This window comes from Neophocaena asiaeorientalis, unplaced genomic scaffold (genome assembly GCF_003031525.2).
Source record: "Neophocaena asiaeorientalis asiaeorientalis breed wild unplaced genomic scaffold, Neophocaena_asiaeorientalis_V1.1 scaffold129, whole genome shotgun sequence".
Lineage (NCBI taxonomy): Eukaryota > Metazoa > Chordata > Mammalia > Artiodactyla > Phocoenidae > Neophocaena > Neophocaena asiaeorientalis.
In genome coordinates this window covers 3,506,227-3,524,886 of record NW_020172446.1, presented here as the reverse complement: position 1 = coordinate 3,524,886, position 18,660 = coordinate 3,506,227, and the positions used below count along the sequence as shown (strand labels likewise).

The 18,660-nt window shown below is 49.7% G+C and overlaps 3 protein-coding genes across 3 annotated transcripts in view; 1 reads left to right on the top strand and 2 right to left on the bottom strand.

Moving 5' to 3' along the window:
* Positions 1-7: 7 nt before the first annotated feature.
* Positions 8-9,818, bottom strand: TNFAIP1 (TNF alpha induced protein 1). Its single transcript, XM_024737304.1, has 7 exons — positions 9,652-9,818; positions 6,317-6,634; positions 5,524-5,693; positions 5,003-5,092; positions 4,868-4,920; positions 3,860-4,055; positions 8-2,715 (listed from the first exon to the last, which is right to left on the bottom strand). Exons 2-7 carry the CDS (start codon positions 6,519-6,521, stop codon positions 2,479-2,481), a joined length of 951 nt encoding a protein of 316 aa, XP_024593072.1. The 5' UTR covers positions 6,522-6,634; positions 9,652-9,818; the 3' UTR covers positions 8-2,478.
* Positions 9,819-9,937: 119 nt separating this feature from the next.
* IFT20 (intraflagellar transport 20) lies at positions 9,938-16,319 on the top strand. Its single transcript, XM_024737305.1, is given in 8 exon segments — positions 9,938-10,141; positions 11,935-12,063; positions 12,951-13,164; positions 13,167-13,191; positions 13,351-13,479; positions 14,640-14,725; positions 15,333-15,436; positions 15,898-16,319. Coding segments are annotated over 6 exon segments (480 nt in total). The 5' UTR covers positions 9,938-10,141; positions 11,935-12,063; positions 12,951-13,110; the 3' UTR covers positions 15,980-16,319.
* An 865-nt stretch (positions 16,320-17,184) lies between these two features.
* TMEM97 (transmembrane protein 97) overlaps positions 17,185-18,660 on the bottom strand; it is an 8,093-nt gene continuing 6,617 nt past the window's right edge. Inside the window, exon 3 of the mRNA XM_024737302.1 lies at positions 17,185-18,038. Within this exon, the coding sequence (XP_024593070.1) occupies positions 17,779-18,038 (260 nt within the window). The 3' untranslated portion in view covers positions 17,185-17,778. The remainder of the gene's footprint in view (positions 18,039-18,660) is intronic.

Genomic DNA, 18,660 nt, shown 5'->3' with positions numbered 1-18,660 from the left:
GTACCACTGAAGTGTAACACAATTTTATTAGAAATCAGTGTTTTTTTCCATCACATATGTTGAGCAACAGAGAATTGTAGTTACATGATAAAGGAGTTCTGTCATGTCAGGACCTGTGCCATCCTTTAAGCAGAACTTGGTCAGGTAACAGTGATTAGAACCTAATCCTGGTCCATGTAGTTAACAGCAGGCTTCCAGTTTTCTCAGAAACTGACAAGAAGGTTTGACCTTCATCCACACTTTTTGTTTACATTCCCCTGGGCTGCTCAGAGTTGAAAAATTCACACAGCCAAGAGCTGCTTTCTAAGTGGGGCTGGGAAACTCAAAGAAAATACCCCAAACCCTTACACCACAGTCTGATTTTAAAAGCTAAGATTACTTCAGTGAGTTCAATGTTAGTATTCAATATTTAAAGACCAAAGAGATATTTTCAGTTGGACAACATAAGTGCCCAGAGTCCCAGAAAGACTACTCACCACTGAGACAGCTGAGGATCTGAATGTCAAAGCAGTGAAGAGAGGCTACAGGGGCTGGGGAGGTCAAAGGACAAGCATTAAAATGCCTCAGTGGGGAGCTGGGACTTTGAGTATTAAAGGGCTTCAGGAAGGCAGCTGAGGAAACAGACCAGGGCCCTCAAGCAGAAGCATTCTAGTTGCTGTGGGAAAGCCACAAAGCCAAAGCCAGAATCCGGTCAAAGAAATGGATTTGTCTTCATCTTGTTACTCCAGTGAAGGCTGGAAGAACCGTTTGTAGCTGATCACCAAGGTGCCTCACCTGGAAGTCTTTATACATTCAAGACAGCGACAAGTGAAAAATGCTTAATTAAAGTCACCTTTCCCCTGCCCCACCATGTCATTTCAGGTCCTTGTGAGTGTCTGCTAACCCTGGCCTGTCATTTGCCCATAGGCTCATGGGGTCAGCCGTGAAGAGCCACCTAGCTATAGTAAGAGTAAAGAGACATGAACTTGGTAAGCTATGTCCCTTCCTGACTGAGTGGGTACTGCTAAGTGCTATGCTGCTTTGTTAGGCTGGCTGAACAGCTCCCTCACTGGCGGCATTTTGGAAAAGAATTCAGATAAGCAGCCTCCTAAGGGCCAAGCCAAACAGAAGGGAATGAATACCAAAGCCCTGAAGAGGAACTTGCACCCTTGCCCAAGAGCCAGTGCTTGCATCTCCACAGCCAAGTACCCAACAAGAAAAATGAAGTAACCTTTAAAGGCTCTTAGGCTACTCACATTATCCTTTGTTCAGGGACTCACCACTGGGCAGAACCACCATTCCCCAGCCAGGACACAAAACCAATAGCATGGATGCACGGCAGGGAGATGTATGGCCAAGCACAGCTGCCTCTGCACAGGGCCTCCAGGAACGTGGGGCTCTGCGCTTTCTGTCCTCAGCTGACGGCAGGCAGGTGTGGTGCCCACGGGCTCCGCAGCCTTCCTGCTGCAGCTCATGCTCCTGGCTGCAAGCAGCTCCCGGCCCCTGTGATGGCTCTTTGGGTTTAGAGTAAGTGAGGACAGCATGCCTTGGAGCCAAGGGCAAGAGAATCAAAGACAGCAATCATGTAAGACTCTAGAAGTCAGTACGTGACCCTAAGATGTAGGGGCAAAGTATCCTTTCTTACAGGGGTGTTATTAGGACCACTGGTCCTAACTCACACATCCTTACCCCCTCAGTGCTCTCTGGGCCAGCTGCTTGGCCAGTTTGGCAAAGCCAAAGATGGTCAGTTTTTTTTTTATTGCTTCTTTCCCCTCCCTCAGATTGATTCTACAGGGAAAAGGGGGTTAGGATCAGAGAAGGATGACGTGGGTCAGGGCAGAATACAAATCTGAATAAAAGTACAAAGTGCTTTACAGAAACAGATCCCAAAGGCGTCAAAAGGGCCGAGGGCTCTGTTTTACCCAGGGTCTTGGAACCCTGGAGCAGAAATACCCAGTCTCCTCATTATTAGACTTAAAACTAGTCATTTCCTAGATTATTTTTTAAAAACCAAACTCATTAAGCCTGTGCTTAAACACCTTAGGAAAAAAGAAGCCCCACCTTCGGTAAGAAATTGGGCCTCCACAGCACCAGAAGCCACCTTCCCCACAGAGTGAACCCATTCCCCATGGGCCTCCCCTGAGGCCTCCCCTTAGCTGAGCAAAGGGGTGCTCAGCTAAGGGCCAAGGGGAATGCTCTTGGCAGGGGGGTGGGCAGGTCAGTTCATTCAGCCCAGGGGCAGCAGTGGCTCCCTGTGGCAGAAAGGGAGATGCTGAGCAAAGGGGCTGGGGCTCAGTCATCCTGAAGTGCTCAGGGAGCTAGGAAAAGAAACGCAGTCCCTCCCCTGCTCAGGCCCTCTGACCTCCCAGGCAGGGCCTGTCATGCCTCTGGGTGCTGGAGCAGAGACCCAAGCCAGCAGCAGCGTGGGGTGGCCAATGGGGCGGGGCTCCACAAGAGAGGAGACAGGGTATCTCGTGCCCTGACTCCGGGAGGGTCTTGTCAGTCACGATGAGCAGACTGGTGGCCGAGCTGCCGGTCATCATAAGTGCTATAGCGCTTGACGTGGATGCGGCGGACACGGTCCCGCAGTTCAAAGGTTTCCTCGTCTTCACTGGGGGACGCCTGGCTGCGGTTCCGGCTTGTGGCCTCCAATAGGGAGTTGTCAGGGACTCGGGGGGTCTCGTAGAGTAGAACGTTGAGTGTCTCCTCATAGATTCGGGCCTCTGGGAATTCCACCTGGGGCAAGGGGGACGAGAGGACCGAATGAGGTTTTACCCCAAAGAGGGAGCAGCATGTCAGGGCCCCTGGCCCTGTGCTGACTCCATAAGGCCTCCAGAACTCACTCAAGAGACATGACTTTCTATCTCAAGAGGGAGGGCGGGGGTATTCTTCTGAAGGAGGCGTGAGGAGACGGACTCCACGGACACAGAGACGTGGAATGCTAGCACCCTTCCCCTGCCTCACCCAATCCTAGACCAATGGACTAGTGTGTGTAGAGGTTATGGCCTTGGCTCTGTGGTCAGGCCTAGGTACAAATACAGCTCCCCCACTTACTAGCTGTGGAGCCTTGGACTTAACCTTGCTGTGCCTCAGTTTCCACATGTTAACATCTACCTCAGTGAGTTGTTGTGAACATTACATGAAAGATGCAAAATGCTTAGCAGAGAGCCTGACACACAGTAAATGAAAAATAAAAGCTTGGCTGCTCTGAGGCCTTCACGTGCACACAGCTCTCCCCGAGATGAGCTGCCCTTCCACCCCAGCAATGCTCTGCTGTCTCCAAAACACACTGGCGGCGGGGTGCGGGTGCATAGCTGTTCTCCAGGGAGGCACCATCCGCTTGCAGCCGGGGCAAAGAGAGTTAGCTATCTCCTATCAGATCCCTTCCATGTGCCTGGCATTGCGTTGTCACTGCAGAGGCTAAGCTGACTGACCAGAAGCACCCAACCAGCGGGGGCCAGAGGAGATCTGAACAGCTATTTCTACTGCCCTGCACTGCTTCTCCAAAGAACTCTCATTTTCATAACAGCTCTGTTAAACTCACACTCTCATTCTCAGATTTCTAATGAGGAAACTGAGGCCCAGATGGTTTACATGGCTTATCCAAAGTCAGAAAACTGATAAATGATGGGACCAGAATTCAGATCTGACTTGGGCCAACTCCAAAGACCCGGTCCTTCCCATGGCACCAGGCTGTTCCCTGCTGGTCAACAGCCCTGCCTCTCAGCTGACCAAAGCAGAGTTCTATACCATTCCCTAAACCCCACGCATTGGCTTTTGTCCTTGAGCAGGACCATCACGAAAAGTTTGGAAAAGACAGCAAAATGTTATGCCCGGTGGCAACAGGTTCAGCCCCACTCACGCGGCAGAAGCCCCATACCTTGGTCTGCTTCTTCTCGGTGGCGTACACGATGGACGTGCAGCACACCTCTGCCAGCTTCCGACCCTGCCCGTAGAAGGACCAGCAGCAGATCTCGTCGCCGATGACATCCTTGATGAAGAGCACACGGCCGTTGAAGCGCAGGGAGAGCTTGTCGAACAGCTCGATGTTTTTCAGCAGGTGGTCATCGGAGTTGCTGAAAAACCAGTGAGGGCCCGGGGGACTGGGAGTGAGGGAGGTCCCAGCACAGGGGCGGGTGCTGGCCGGGATCTCTCCTCCCCTCCGCTGTCGTGCTCATGAAAGGAGGAAGAGTCAAGATGCCAGAGGGACAGCGAGAGAAAGGGTCATGGGGCCCCCTTCGGGTTTGGGGGCCTGTGAGGAAAAGGAGGTGAGTTGGTTTTAAGTTAAAGCAGAGAGGACTGAGGGAGGGAGGTCTCCTCTTACCAGGCTGGAAGGAAGGAGGCTCGCTGCCATCTCAGCAGGAGGACCCCTTCCCTGGCTGTGGGGTGTGACGCTGGCAATATGTCTGCCCACGGGGAGTCCCTGAGAGGGTTTGGGTCTCCGAGCCTGCAGCCTCCTGCATATACTTAACTATGGCCTGTTGAGAGGCCACTGGGGGACAAGGGGGACACTGGCCCAGCTATGAAGAGCGAGGGCTGCCTGAGGAGGAGTCCCAGCCCCTTGGCTTCCCAGCCTTCCTCCAGCCCATAGAGAATGCAGGGAAAACACCTGGCCCGCTGCCTGACATGACACACATTAAGAGGCTGTTACATGTTCAGTCCCATCTACATCCCAGCCAGGGCCCCGCATTGAGTTCCAAATGCCTTGGCTCTGATTTCCCTCCTACTATGTTCTCTTCCCGAGACCCAGACTCATGCCAACTGTGCCAGGCGTGCAGGTGGCCTCCCTTGGGTCTGCTGCCCGATTTCTGTCTGCTCGGCCCTCCCCGCTGCTTCTGTGGCCCTTCCCTGGGCAGTGCACCCCCCCCTCATCAGGTGCCCCCCCTACCTGGTGTAGGAATACTTGTTGTTGCTTCTGTTGTATAGCAGCTTCACCACGGGCTGTGAGGGAAGAGAGCATGAAGGCCAACGGCCCGACACCCCCAGCCCGCGGCCCTTGGCGATCCCTCGGAGGTCCCAGTACCTTGGTGGAGGATTCGATGAGCCTCTCCTCTTCCTTCAGGGATGTGATGACGGGGACGTTGCACACAGGCTGGTAGGAGTCCTTCTTGTCCTGGGTGACACACAGCCAAGAATCTTTTTTTGAGATCTTCTGTTTGCCAGGCTTAGCCAGGCTTTCCCCAGGAGCCGTCAGAGCCCCTCTGCCATGGCCACCCCCTACTTGTTGAGGAGGCATCAGATAGAGACAGGAGGCCCCTGGCAATAGAACTGCCAGCTGGCAAGCAGACCCCCATTCCCAGAAGCCTAAAATCCAGATATCCAGGCAGATAAACTAGAAGCACGGTCTACTCACACCGCCCGAGTCCGTCACCTTAAAAAACGACCGGCTGCCAGCTTGCTTGGCCTGGGCAACAGCTGGTGTGTCTAACTAGGTTTGGACTCATCAATCGTACTGACACGTGGCCTTCCAGGAACTGGACTCTACCTCCCTGAAGGAGGGGGCCCATCCCGACCTCATCAACCCGGCCGACTCTGCCTCCGTACCTGCAGGGCAGTCTGGCACATGTTCACCAGCCCCTGAATAAGGTAATATTTTGCTTCAGCCATCAGTTCCTTGATTTCTTGACGGTTTTGAGGGAGGATGATGGTGTCATCTCGGAGGTAATTCAAAATGGTGCCAAAGTGCTTTCCACATCGGTCTATGAGGATCCAGCCTAGGGATTCAGACAGGCCCCAGAGGGTTACTGTTTGCCTCCAGGTACCTCAGAGCAGGTAGCAGGCAAAGGCCACCTGACGAGCCTGGTGGCAGCTGATAAGGGGCACAGAGCCCACAGCACTGGGTAACGGGAGTGGGAACAGAACCTCCAGCTGTTAAGTCCATGGTTGCTTTTCACCCCTCCTCCCTGAAGCCAAGAACTGGCACATACCGTGGGAGACACAGGCCCTCCAGGCTCTGCGGAGGCCCACAGAGTTTGTCTAAGCTCAGGAGTGCTCGGGCCCACCTCCCGGCAACACAGAAACACCTGGCCCTGCTTGCCGTTGGCCCGCTGCCCAGGCACTATGGCAATGGCTCTTTTGAGAATCTAGTCCTATGTGAATATTTTTAAAAGTATGGATCTTCTCCCTGGAAAATATGTAAATACACAACATTCTATGTATAACTTCAAAGAATTCTGAAGCTCTACTAAGAACTCCAGGTGAAGGAGTCCTGCACTAGGTGAACAGGAAAAATGAATCTAGATTCCAGGTCTGCCAGGCTTGAGCCAAGCCCTGAAATCACTTCCTCAGGAACTTCTCCTTTCTTCCCCACCCCACCCAACAAACCCCAGCACCTCACCTTCTTTGTCGGTCAGCACCTCCATGCGCCCACTGAACATGGCCTTGAGCATGGTGTCATGCCGGGTTAGCGCCCGCACGGTGGTGTAGTACAGGGAACCACCCACATTGAGCTGGACGTATTTGTTGCCCAAGCCTCCTCCCTTGAAGCTGCTTAGCTTGGGCTTGGCCCCTGACGCTGGGCACAGACAGGTATCCCCCGACATCTCCCGCTGCAGGTAGATCACCACACGGCAGGAGGTTGGCTTGGAAGGCCCCGCCGTGGTGGAAGGGTCACGAGTGAGTGGCCAGGGGAGGCCAGAGCCTCATACTCTCAGCGCTGTGAGCAGGAGATGGGAGAGAAGACAGGAGTCAGCAGAGGAGAGCCCTCAGCCAGGAGGCAACAGGAAGAGAAACACTGACCATCCAGTCATTCTCTCCTTATGAGCCCAAGTCTCCCTGGCGAGGCTAAAGCCCTAGGCAATGGCAAAAAAGACATTCCTGCTGTTCTTCATGGTACCAGGAACCAGGTCTGGGAGCACAGTCTCCCAGAACCCGATGCTGGTCACCTCATCAGTCTCCCTGAGACTTGGCCCAGCTCTGGGTGGCAAGGAGGCCAAGTAAACTCTTGGAGCTAATCAAAGACAGCTCCAGGAACAGACTGGGCAGAGCAGAAGTCCTCACCCTGGGGATCCACCAGTCAGATTCCAGTTGTTTTCTTCTCAGTGTTCCCAGGATCCAAGATTTCCGGCCAAACCTACTGGGAATCCAGCCAGCCTAGGAGTTTCCCAGGAGTCTGAGGGACAGGATGCACTTCCTTTCTAACGATTCTAGGCTCAGGAGCAGCCTGCACCAGTGCTTCCTTTGAGCACCACCCAGAGTCTGGTTTCAGAAAGGCAAGTAACAGCAGCTTCAGGAGAACATGGATCGAGCCAGGCTGGAGTAGGCCAGCCAGTATTCCTGGCAGAGGTTACCCTAGCTCCAGCCAAGGTTTCCTGACCTTCACCTTTTTTGGCATCAGCCCTGTCCCAAGTTCCTGAAATTGTCACCATTTTTCAGGATAGAACAACTACAGGATGGCTATTTTTGCTTCTTTTTCCTGAGAACAGGTCCAGCCTTATCTCCTTCTCTCTTCCTGCCCAACAAGAATGGGGAGAAAGGGCCCAAAAAGACCAGATGATAAATTTAAAAACAATTAGGTGATTTGGAAACTGAAACACTGACGGGAGTTCACAGGAGGGAGAAGCAAGCAAAGCAGAGGAGGGCAAAGCCAGATCACCCCTTATGATCTAATTCTATATGTGTTTTGGTCTTCTAAAGAATCACTAAAATTCATTCACTGAACGAAAACAAAAAGCAAACATTCTTTGCATGTTTATTGTGTTCCAGGTACTATTCTAGGCATTTAATATATATCAGCTCATTTAATTCATTTGGCAATAAAACAATATTGAGTACCTACCAAGTTAAGCAGGAGGGATAAAGAGATGAAAAGATATTGTCCTTGACTTCAAGGAGTTCAAAGAAGCATGATAATGTCAGTTAACAAGAAAAAAAACAATAAGCGTTAGCATTTATCATGCCCCTGCTTTGTGCCAGGTACTGGGGATACAGAAGAGAACAAACAAGTCAGCCTCGTGGAGCTTACATTCTAGTGGGAAGACAACAAACAAGAAAATGAATAAATAAGCAGGCAATTCCAGAAGGTGAGAAATGTAATAATAAAGATAACAAAACAGAGAGTGACTAGGAAGAGGTACTATTTTAGATGGGGAGCCAGGGGAAGCCTCTTTGGGAAGGTGACTTTCCAGCTGAGATCTAAGAGCATTCCAGACAGATGGAAGAGTAAGTGCAAAGTTCCTCAGTCAGACACAAATTTTAGGAACAGAAATAAGGCCAAGATGGCTGGTGCATAGAAAGAAGGCGGAAGTTGGCTGGATGTAAACTCAGGGAAGGCAGGGGCCGGATCACATTGAAGAGTTTGGACTTTATACTAATTGCAATGGGAATCGATTGTAGGGTTTAGAGCAGGGGAGTGATATGATCTGAGATCACTCTGGCTACTGTGTAGAGAATGGACCGCAAGGGTGCAAGAGACCAAGTGGGAAGACTGGAGGAAGCAGTAGTCTAGGTAAGAGATGATAAAGGCTTGGACTGCAGTGCTGGTAATGAAATAAAAAAAAAAGTGAAATGACCTCATTTCATCATCAGAGCTTGCAGAAGTTTACCTCCTTATCTCTTTTTAAGTGTAACCCAGAAGTGCACTGGTTTTCCCACGTTTACTGCCCCACTCTCCAAACAGTGTTTAGCACAGTGCTATGCACATTTAAAAGTATTTGTCAGTTTGTTAGACTGAAATTGTCCCCGAAAAGATTTAGGTAGGTCCCTGGGAGGAATGTCCGAGGAAGGCCCAGGGCAGGTGCTGTATGAAATATTGAATTCCTTTGGTGGCTTGTCATGTACGGATGAGATGAGCCCCCACCGGCAGATTGCTCAATCAGTAAGTAAACTTGAATAGTGTGAGGTCACCTAACCTTCCTCTGCCCACCCCAAAGGAATAAATCCACTCCTTAACAGGTTTTAACAAATTCCCTATGTATTTTGTGTCTAGCCCAATTTCCCCAGGATCAGAGAAAAGGAGCTCACTAAAGGCTAGGCAGCTGCCAACAGAGGAAGACAAATCCAAGCTAATCTATTCTTTTCCAACAAAGCAATTGCTTTGAGCCCGTGGATGACATCAGCTCAGATTCCACCGGCTCAGATTCCGCCCAGGCCAATGGGTTCCAGGAATCCTGTGGCAGGTGACGCCCCAGAAAGTAACTCCGGTGAGAATGAAGTTTCCACTGAGAGCCTCAATGCTCTTCCTTCCGGACTTTGTGTGTGGATATTTGGGGATGCTAGGGGCGTATCCGTGTCACACTCGGCGAAGCGAATGGCAACCCAAGACGAATAAAGGACAAACAACCACGGCGGTGTTACAAGGTGGGGTCCTATGGAAAGAAGGTCCCAGAAATTCGTCATACTGGGGATGGCGAGGGGAGGAGCCGATCTTGGTTAGAAAGGGCGGATCTAGCAGAAACCCAAGGTGTAAATCATATGCTTTATCCAAAGGGTCTGGGGAAATTCATCGAGACCCAACCTCTCGGTGGCCTTTGTAGAGTCTTCCCCAGCCCGTACCCCTCCCTACTATCGAGAAAACCGAGACCGGTTCTGACACCCACCCCCAGGGCAGGATTTCAGGTCTCCACCTCCCTTCGCCGTCCCACGCCTTTTCCCCAGGACTGGGAGGGACTCTCTTTGCTCAGCCCAGGACCCGTCCATCCCTTCCCCTAGGGCATGGGCCGGCTCGGCTCTCACCCTCCCAGGTGGCGCCTCTCCTCTCAGCTGGGCTGCAAGTCGACACCGTGCCGCCCCTAGACTGTGGCCGCCTGCCCTCCAGCAATCCCAGGCCTTAAACTCCCGTCCTCTACCCGCGGACTCCGCCCCAAGCCAGCGGGAGCCTGAGACTATAAGGCGGGGCAGGCCCAGCACCCAATCAGGGCGGAGGGAGGAGCCCCTGAGAGAATCCCGCGGTGAGCGCACAGCTACTTCCGGCAGCCTTTCCGGCGCAAAGGCCTCTGGGTCTTGTAGGCAGCCATCTCTCCTCTCAGGCCTCTGTTTCCCAGCAGGCTCTGCGGGTGTACGGGCTTACGATGTCGGGAAGTGATGTTAGGCGTAAACAGGTCCTGTAGCCGTGGCCGCTGCTGAGGCTGGCGAGCAGGGCGCCGGCTGCCACTGACCGGAGCGAGAAGCTGCCTGCCGACGTCAGCCTGGGTCGCAGCCGCCGCCGCCGCGGTGGGGTAAACAGGTAAGCCATGAACCTCGGGTCGGGGGACGTGGGCGGGCCCGGGGCGAGATGAGCCTGACAGGCCCGCGGCCCGAGGAAAAGCCATCCCAGGGTGAAAGAAACGTGGGAATTCCGCCCGGCTCTGGGAGCGGTTTTACCCCCGGCTAGGGCCTGGAGCTTTACGCGCTGATGCTCGCAACCATTTTAGGAGGAAACTGAGGCTCAGATAAGTTCAAAGAGTTTACGTAGTGAAGACAGCCAGCTCCATCACCCAGGTCTTCCTAATTTTCCCCACACCCCACGGATGGAGCCTGCTCGTAGCGCCCAGCGTGGGTCCGGAAGAGCCCGGGGGGCCGGGGGGTGGAGAGCGCGTTACCACCCTGATCTTCAGGGAGCTCAGTCCGGCTCTTGTGCCCGGTGCTCCTCAGGTGCGCGTGTGGTGGTAGTTGGGAGAGAATGCCGTAGTCGGCTGGGAACCCTCTGCCTACACTTCCTCTTCGGTCTGACCCATCTCATTCAACTATGTGCCTTCCAACCGTGCAGCTGGCTCCGGCCAGATACACGGGAATCTTGCCTGACTCTCCTTCACTCCTCCTCAAACCCCTGCATTCAATCATCCTTTACTAAGTCCTATCACCTCGACTTACAAAACATCTCAAATCGGTACACTTTTCTTCCGCTCCAAGCCTTGGTTACTGAAACAGCTTGCTCTGTTTGTTGTCACAGTCATTCATGCCACAGACATTTGCTGAGTGCCAGTTCTGTGCAGGCACCGTGCCAAATGCTCGGGTAACAGTGGTGAACAAGAGAGTTGCAGCTCCATCCTCTTATTCCCTCCAACCCATTCTCCATCCTGGGTGAGAGTGATCTCTCTAAAAGGCATATCTGACTATGCCACTCTGCTGGCTGCCCATTAATTACCCTTATGAGAAAATCCAGGCTCATCGCTGCAGCTTTCAGAGCCCTCCGCCACCCAGCCCTAGCCTCCCCACCTCGCCTCATTCCGTTTCTCTCTTCCCCATGCTCAGTGTTTCTACCATACTAGCCTTTTGGCTCTTGGAACACGTCAAATTTCTCACAGCCTCAGCATCTTCACACATGCTTTTCCTTCTGCCTGGAATACCTCCTCCCCCTTTAACTTGAAAAACTTCTGGACACCCTTTAGGTCTCAGCGTGTCACTTTTTCAGAAGACTTTTGTTTACAAATGTTTTTTGTAATTTTGTTTACATATGAATTATGTCCTCCTGCCACGGCTTCACGTAGCACCATGTGCTTTTCTTCATACTGTTATCACAATTCATGATTATCTTTTTACTGTCTGTCCAGAGGTCAGAAGCTAAAGCATTAAAGCATTTTCTTCACTTCTCTATCCCCAGAGCAGGGACTCAGTAGATGTTTGTGAATAAATGGAAGCTCTCAGGGAAGAGAGCGGAAGTTGAAGCAGATCTTTGTGCACTCAGGTTACTTGAAGCAGTTGTTCTAATTAATCAGCTGGTAGGTGTTAAATGCTTAGACTATATGTGTAAATAGAACAAATAGGAAGACAGATCTTTTTTAAAAGCCCAATTATAAGGGAGCTCTGGATGATTAAAATGTTTCAAAATGAAGATGCTAGCCAACTTACTTGAATGGGCTCCAGTGAGGCCAAAGGCTCTGGACCACGGTCATACACAGCCAAACATACATTAGTTGGCCCACACAGTGTTGGATGTTTTTTTTTTTTTTCCTTGCTTAAAAGTTTTGAATTAGATACTCTCCTTTAAAAATCAGATTTCATATATTAATCTGGATTTCTGGTCCTCTTGAAAATCAGTTCTTGCAAGAATGGAGCTTAATTCTTTTTAACCATTGCTCTTCCTATGGCACACCTACCCCGGGAAGTCACTCGCAGAATCACCCCATTCAGAACAGAACTTCTCTAAGGAAGCTGGAAGGGAAACAGGTGAGGCTGGGGGAGGTGGGAGGGAAGGGCTGGCGCAGGGCCATGTTGTGGTAGCCTTCGGAACACCTGGGGTGTGAGAATTGGTATAGCAGCCAATGGCTAGGCCTCAGTAGCATTGCCTCCCTTTTTAGACAGGGCATATGCTCTCTTATTTTTATTTTTATTTTATTTTATTTTGTGTGTGTGTTTAAGCCAGAACGAGGGTGAGTTTTCAGTGTTTCCTTCCCAGAGTTGAGGCAACCTTTGGACCAGGAATGCAAGGTGGCCTGGGAAGGGAGAAGTTATCTCTGCTGGTTCTCTTGTCTATGGAAAAAAAAAAAAAGCCAAACTCCTTAGCTTAGCACACAGGGTGTTTCTGATCTGGCTCCATCCAACCTTTCCGGCTCCATCCTCTGTCTTTTCATCTTCTAGGCAGGATAGGCCCTTCCACTGGCTTCATGCTCTTGTCCAGGCTGTTTTCTCTGCTTGGAATGCCTTTCCTTGGCCTCCTTATCGGTATGTTCTTGATGATATTTCACTTCTTTTTGTGTTTTCTGCTAGAAAGAGACTGACCCCTTTGGGTCCCAGTTCAGGCAGCTGTGCCTGTGGCATACATTTTGGGTAATATTCTTACACCTGGCTTCTTATTTTTTTAACCTTAATTTTTAATTCACTCAGATTTTCTTTTACTTTTATGTTGTTCCTGTACTATATTTGAAAAGCTCTTTTATGTCTTTTTGGGTACATAGCTGTGGTTAAATAAATATGCTTATGGCTCACAACTTAGTTCACATATCACTTCCTCACCCCAAGTTAACTGTTCTATTCTCCTCCACGCTTTAGTGATATTTCTGTAAAAGCACTTAACACAGTATTATTTTTCAGTGTACATGTCTGTCTTCCTCCAGCTAAACTCTGTGCTCCTCCAGGGCGGGCACCATGTTGTACTCATCTTTACCCCCAGCATCTAGCAGTGTTGGCATGTAGTAGGCCCTCAAGAAATGTGTGTTGAATGAACGATGCCTGTGACAAGCAGCTGGAGTTTATTCTTTCCTGACCCTTGCTCCTATGACACACCTCTTCCTGGCTGACACTGTTACCCCTTCAGAGCAGGACTGCTCTTCTCTAGGGAAGCTGGAAAGGAAACAGGTGAGGCTCAGAGAGGCAGAGGCAGAGGGAAGGGGGAGCCTTTGGAACGTCTGGGTTTTTGGCATTGGTGTCCGGGGCCAGGAGTGGGGCTGGGCTGGAAGCAGGCATTTCCTTGAGTGGCTGGGAAGTGATCGGGGATTGGGGCTGGTTTCTTTACAGCCATGGCCAAGGACATCCTGGGTGAAGCAGGGCTGCACTTTGATGAGCTGAACAAGCTGCGGGTGTTGGACCCAGAGGTTACCCAGCAGACCATAGAGCTAAAGGAAGAGTGCAAGGACTTTGTGGACAGTGAGTGTCATCTGGGGAGACATGGTGCCACTCAGCTTTGTGCCCCGCCCCCACCCCCGGACTGCAGCTTTTGGCCCTGCCACAGTGGAGCTGCTGGCTCCCAGAAGGTTGAGCCTGGCCTTCATGAATTCCCATGTGCCACCCACCTTGTCTACCTGCCTTCTTGTGTAGTCCCAGAGCACCAATCGAAACAAACACTGCAATGGAGAGAGGAGGGTATTTGTTTAGATATGCCATCTCAGGAACCTTAAACTTCAGAACTATGGCTTGGGGGTGGGAAGTGGAGTTATGATTTGATTTCTTGGGAGAAATAGTGTTCTGAGTGCCCGGCTTGCCTTTATTGATTGATTGATTGCCATGCCTCAGGGCATGACCATAAGTAAATAAATAGTTCCTTGACCAGGGATCAAACCCGTGCCCCCTGCAGTGGAAGTGCAGAGTCCTAACCACTGGACTGCCAGGGAAGTCCCTGACTTGCCATTATTTGGAGTGAAAATTTCTAGAGGCAGTTCAAAAGACTCATTTTTTTTAGCTAGAGATACCCGGGATGCCTCCTGTCCCAGCAGCCAAGCAAACCCAGTAGCAGTGAATACAGAGCAGATCTAGCTAGAGCAGGGATTTCTGAGCTTTTGGACATCTGTAGGCTATGGAGAGAGCTTGACTGGTGAAAGGTAGCGTGGGTTCTCTCACCAGTCTTCTGATTGCTGTGTGCATGTCGTCCTACCCTCTGGGCCTTAGTTTACTCCTCAGTAACATGGGGTTCCACTACACCCAAGGACATTGAAAAAAGCAAATGCGAGATTAAGTCCTTAAATGCTTTGAGCTTTTTATTAGCTCAGGTCATAGGTGGAAAGCCCCTACCCCACCATTAACTGAAATCTAGTGTCTTATCTGAGGCTTGTCTAGAGGCAGTGTTCACGTCTGAGGCGGTTCTTTCATGAACACAGCCCTTTGTGCCTCAAGATCCAAATATGCCCCAGTCCAGCTCTGGGCACCTGGCCACCCTTCTCTAGGTTCAGACCAAGGGTGTCAAACACCAAACGTTTTCTGACACAAATTAGAAGGCGCAGTTAGCCCCGCCCTCTTGCTGCAAGGGAATGCTGAGGGAGAGTGGTGATGCTGAGAAAATAAAACATTTTGTTTTGTTCTTTCCCCAAAAGAAATTGGCCAGTTTCAGAAAATAGTTGGTGGTTTAATTGAGCTTGTTGACCAACTTGCAAAAGAAGCAGAAAATGAGAAGATGAAGGTAAGATCAGCATGAGTTTTGTCTAAATCTTGGCCTGGTTCACTAGCCTCTCATCCTTCTGCCCTCTTGACTTATTTGGGGGTCGGGGGGTAGGGGAAGGTGGGCGGGGATTCTTTAATTAGAACAAGATTTTAAATAAGAATACCCATGCATATACTGAATGATTATGTTGTACACCTGAAATAATTCCTGGTCCAGTTAACCTACTATTGAACTCTTATATGCCAGTGTACTTTCAGTCATTGTTTCCTTTAATCTTCACGTCATCACTGAGATAGGTGTTTACCCTCATTTTATAAATGAAAAAATGAAGGCGTGCAGAGTGTAGATGACTTGGCAAAGGACACAAATGGCACACCAAATGGGCCACCGTGTGCCAGGCTCTGGGGACACTCCTAGGTCTGCGTCAGAGCTGCAGTTCCGTTCTCACCAGGCACTTTGGGATCGTGAGGTTAATTAAGCCTCTTTCTGACTGACTCCTAAAGCTCTGAGGCTCAACTTTCCCCACGCTGCGCCCCACCCTCCACCGGCCCCAGGCAGCGTCCCTTCCCCACTTGAGGACTTTAATGAAGCCATGGCTTTCTTTGGCAGTATCGTGTTTTTCTAGGCCATTGGTGCTCGGAACTTGCTCAAATCTATAGCAAAACAGAGAGAAGCCCAACAGCAGCAACTCCAGGCACTAATAGCTGAAAAGAAAATGCAGCTTGAAAGGTAAGAAGTTCTGACATAAAGCAAGTTCTTTACTGAACTGCAGTTCTATTTTTCCTTTTTGAATGGTCACCTCTGGTTCTTATTCTTCATCATCGTTCTCCCAGGAATAGTGTCTTAACTTGTCATCCTGATTAAAATAAAAATAAAATTACATTTCATGGGAAAAAATGTCACTATCAGACAGCCTCTAGTAGTTTGAGAGCACGAACACTCAGGTAGTGAGTGTCCCGAGTTGGCTGGCTCTCTGAAAGGAAGACTCGCAGGGCTGGAGACTTCTTATGGGTGGCCCTAGGTAGGGCTTTGCCTCTTATTTTTTCTCTCTTTCTTGCCCTCACTAACTTCATTTTGAACTCACACCGTTTCTTGGAATCATCTAAATCACTTAACATTCTTCTCTAGAAGAATTAAGTCCATGGTTTATTTCATCCATTTTGAGGGCTTCTAACAATTTTGTTTTTCAGGTATCGGGTTGAATACGAAGCTCTGTGTAAAGTAGAAGCAGAACAAAATGAATTTATTGACCAATTTATTTTTCAGAAATGAACTGAAAATTTCATTTTCTAGCAGGAGGGCAAAAAAAAGAAAAAAACCCCACAACCCCCAAAACAAAAAAACCTCTGTACCAATCCAGTGACTTGACTGATGACCCAAGTGTGTTGTGTGAGATGGTGTGTGAGGAATGCAGCATCTCTGAAGGCAATAAAACAAATCTGGGGGAGCTTGTTTCAGACGTCAGTGCCTATCTGCAGGCGAACACCCAGTGGCCATCGTGGTCCAGGTTCTCACCTCTTGCATTCTCAGTCTGAACTGAGCGGCCTATAAACTTTTTTTGTAAATTCACAAAGCTTTGGAAGGAAAAGCAATAAATTATTATTTTCAAATGGCTTGATCTACCTCTTTTCCTGGTGCCCTTGAAATGTACATTTAACCTTTTGTAAGAGAACCCTGGACTCTCTAGCCCCTGGTCCACAAAACAAACCAGGCAGTGGTCAGCAGCTACCTTTATTTTGACCAGACACAAGAGTCAGACGATACTCCCAACAATCAGACCATGAGGGCTTGTAAGCAAAACAGGCAAAAAAGGGGAACTAACCAGAACCAGCATCTACCGTTTTCCATGTGTGTTCACAAGTTTTTTTGTTTTATTTTTTTTTGAGTTGGCCTCGAGTATGAATTTAGAGAAAGCTAGCAGAATACCAAGTACTAACGTGAAGAGACCCTGTATGCACACGCTGGACCTGTCATGCGCAGCTCCCCGCCACCCGTTGCCTTTGACTGGGAATGAGACAGGAAGGAATTATTAAACTATTCGGTAGGACGAAGTTATCCAGTAGGAGGGACACCTCCAGCGCAGGTTTGAGACAACAGATGTCAAAGGAACTTATGTTAGGTGGTCTGTAAAAAGTAATAGAAGACTGAGGCTTGGAAAGAGGATAAACAAGGAGACTTTAAAAAATCTCTTCTCCTGGGACAACCTGTTTAAGACAGAAACAATACACCTTCCAATTTGACCCATTTCTGACTGAAGGTCATGCCAAGGTTGAACGTTTAAGGAAAACTAAGTTTAACCCTCTTACAGAATAGCTCACCCTCACCTAGGTGTGGGGACAAGAAAACAGTTTTTTTTTTTTTTTTTTATTTCATTTATTTATTTATTTATTTATTGCATTACACTGGCCTCTCACTGTTGTGGCCTCTCCCGTTGCGGAGCACAGGCTCTGGACGCGCAGGCTCAGTGACCATGGCTCACGGGCCTAGCCGCTCTGTGGCATGTGGGATCTTCCCGGACCGGTGCATGAACCCGTGTCCCCTGCATCGGCAGGCGGACTCTCAACCACTGCGCCACCAGGGAAGCCCAAGAAAACAGTTTTTAATGAATATCACAGAGGCACAGCTTCAAGCTTAAAAATGGCCTGAGACACCCCAGTGACACGCTGTAGAGTCATGAGTCAAAGGGTTAGTCACATGTATACTGTGGTTCAAATGACTCATGAACATGCCAAGTAGGCCATGTTGCTTGGAAGTTTATCTGGTGTCTGGTCTGGTCCTGCCTTTAGTAATCCTACAATGGCACTTGGGCACACAGTGAGGCCTTTGGCACCACTTCCCTATAACCTAGCCCACACCCCTCTGCTCATCCTCAGGTGATCGGTCTGTTTATGCCAGTGCCCTTGGAAGATGAGGGCTTGATGTGCCTCCTGCCAGTGCCTTGGCCTTGTGTGTTGCTGCTGGTGTGTTTCAAATACTACTGAAAACATGGGTTCTGAGCATTTTCCTGGTACTGGGTCCAACAGGAAACTGCCCTGTGGTCACCTCTCCCCTGGACCCGGGGTGATTTTTCCTCATTTTTTCTTTCTTTTCTCCTCATACTTGTAGTAGGGGTTGTGCAACATGAAAAGCAGAAGTATAAGAGGGATGAGAAAGTAGGGCATGTAGAGAGATATAAGGAGTAGTCGTTCGTGGAAAGTCTTAGGTCCTTGTCCTCTGAAACAACTGGCTTTGGAGAAATCCTCGAGTAGAAATGTGGAGAGGATTGGAATCAGAGTTGTCATCGTTTGAACCGAGTAGATGATTGCAGGGGTGCGGATCCACCTGCAGCCTCCTGAGGTCATCGAGGAGAGAAAGAGATAAGGGTTAGATCTGCTCATGGCTCCAGGTATGTCCACAGCATCCTCCACCCTGTCTCTGCCTGCTCCCTTCAGCTGAATCATTCTAGCTCCTTTTGCACCAAGTGGAAACTGGATGTGATATAATAATGCCCAAGGTGCAAACTTATGTGACAGCTGGAGCCCTAGCCACTGACTGCCAAAGAACACTGGGTGGTGTCAGAATTAATACAGAAAAACTCTAGGGCAGTTAAATCGCCATTACTAGTTAAACCAGGTTGGTCTAAAGTGCAGTTGGGGAAAGGGGAGGAGGCGGGGGCTGCCCTGTCAGCAACATCTCTTTGCTAAGTAATTATATATAGGTGAGAGGGATCAAGAGATTCTGCTAAGAGATGGCTTGGGGGTTCCAGTGGGAGAGAAGCTGTACAAGCTTAGTTACCATGAACACTGGTATGGCCACCTTCTTTTTAAAGGCATTCGTCATGGGGACACTGTAAGAATAATTTTTAAATGAGAAGTTAAGCCATTTAGAGATTAGCTTGATGCTACTTCTTACAAGGCAGTATGATATACCCAAAGCAGGAAAGTAAAAGCACCAACAAACAAAAAATTCTGTTG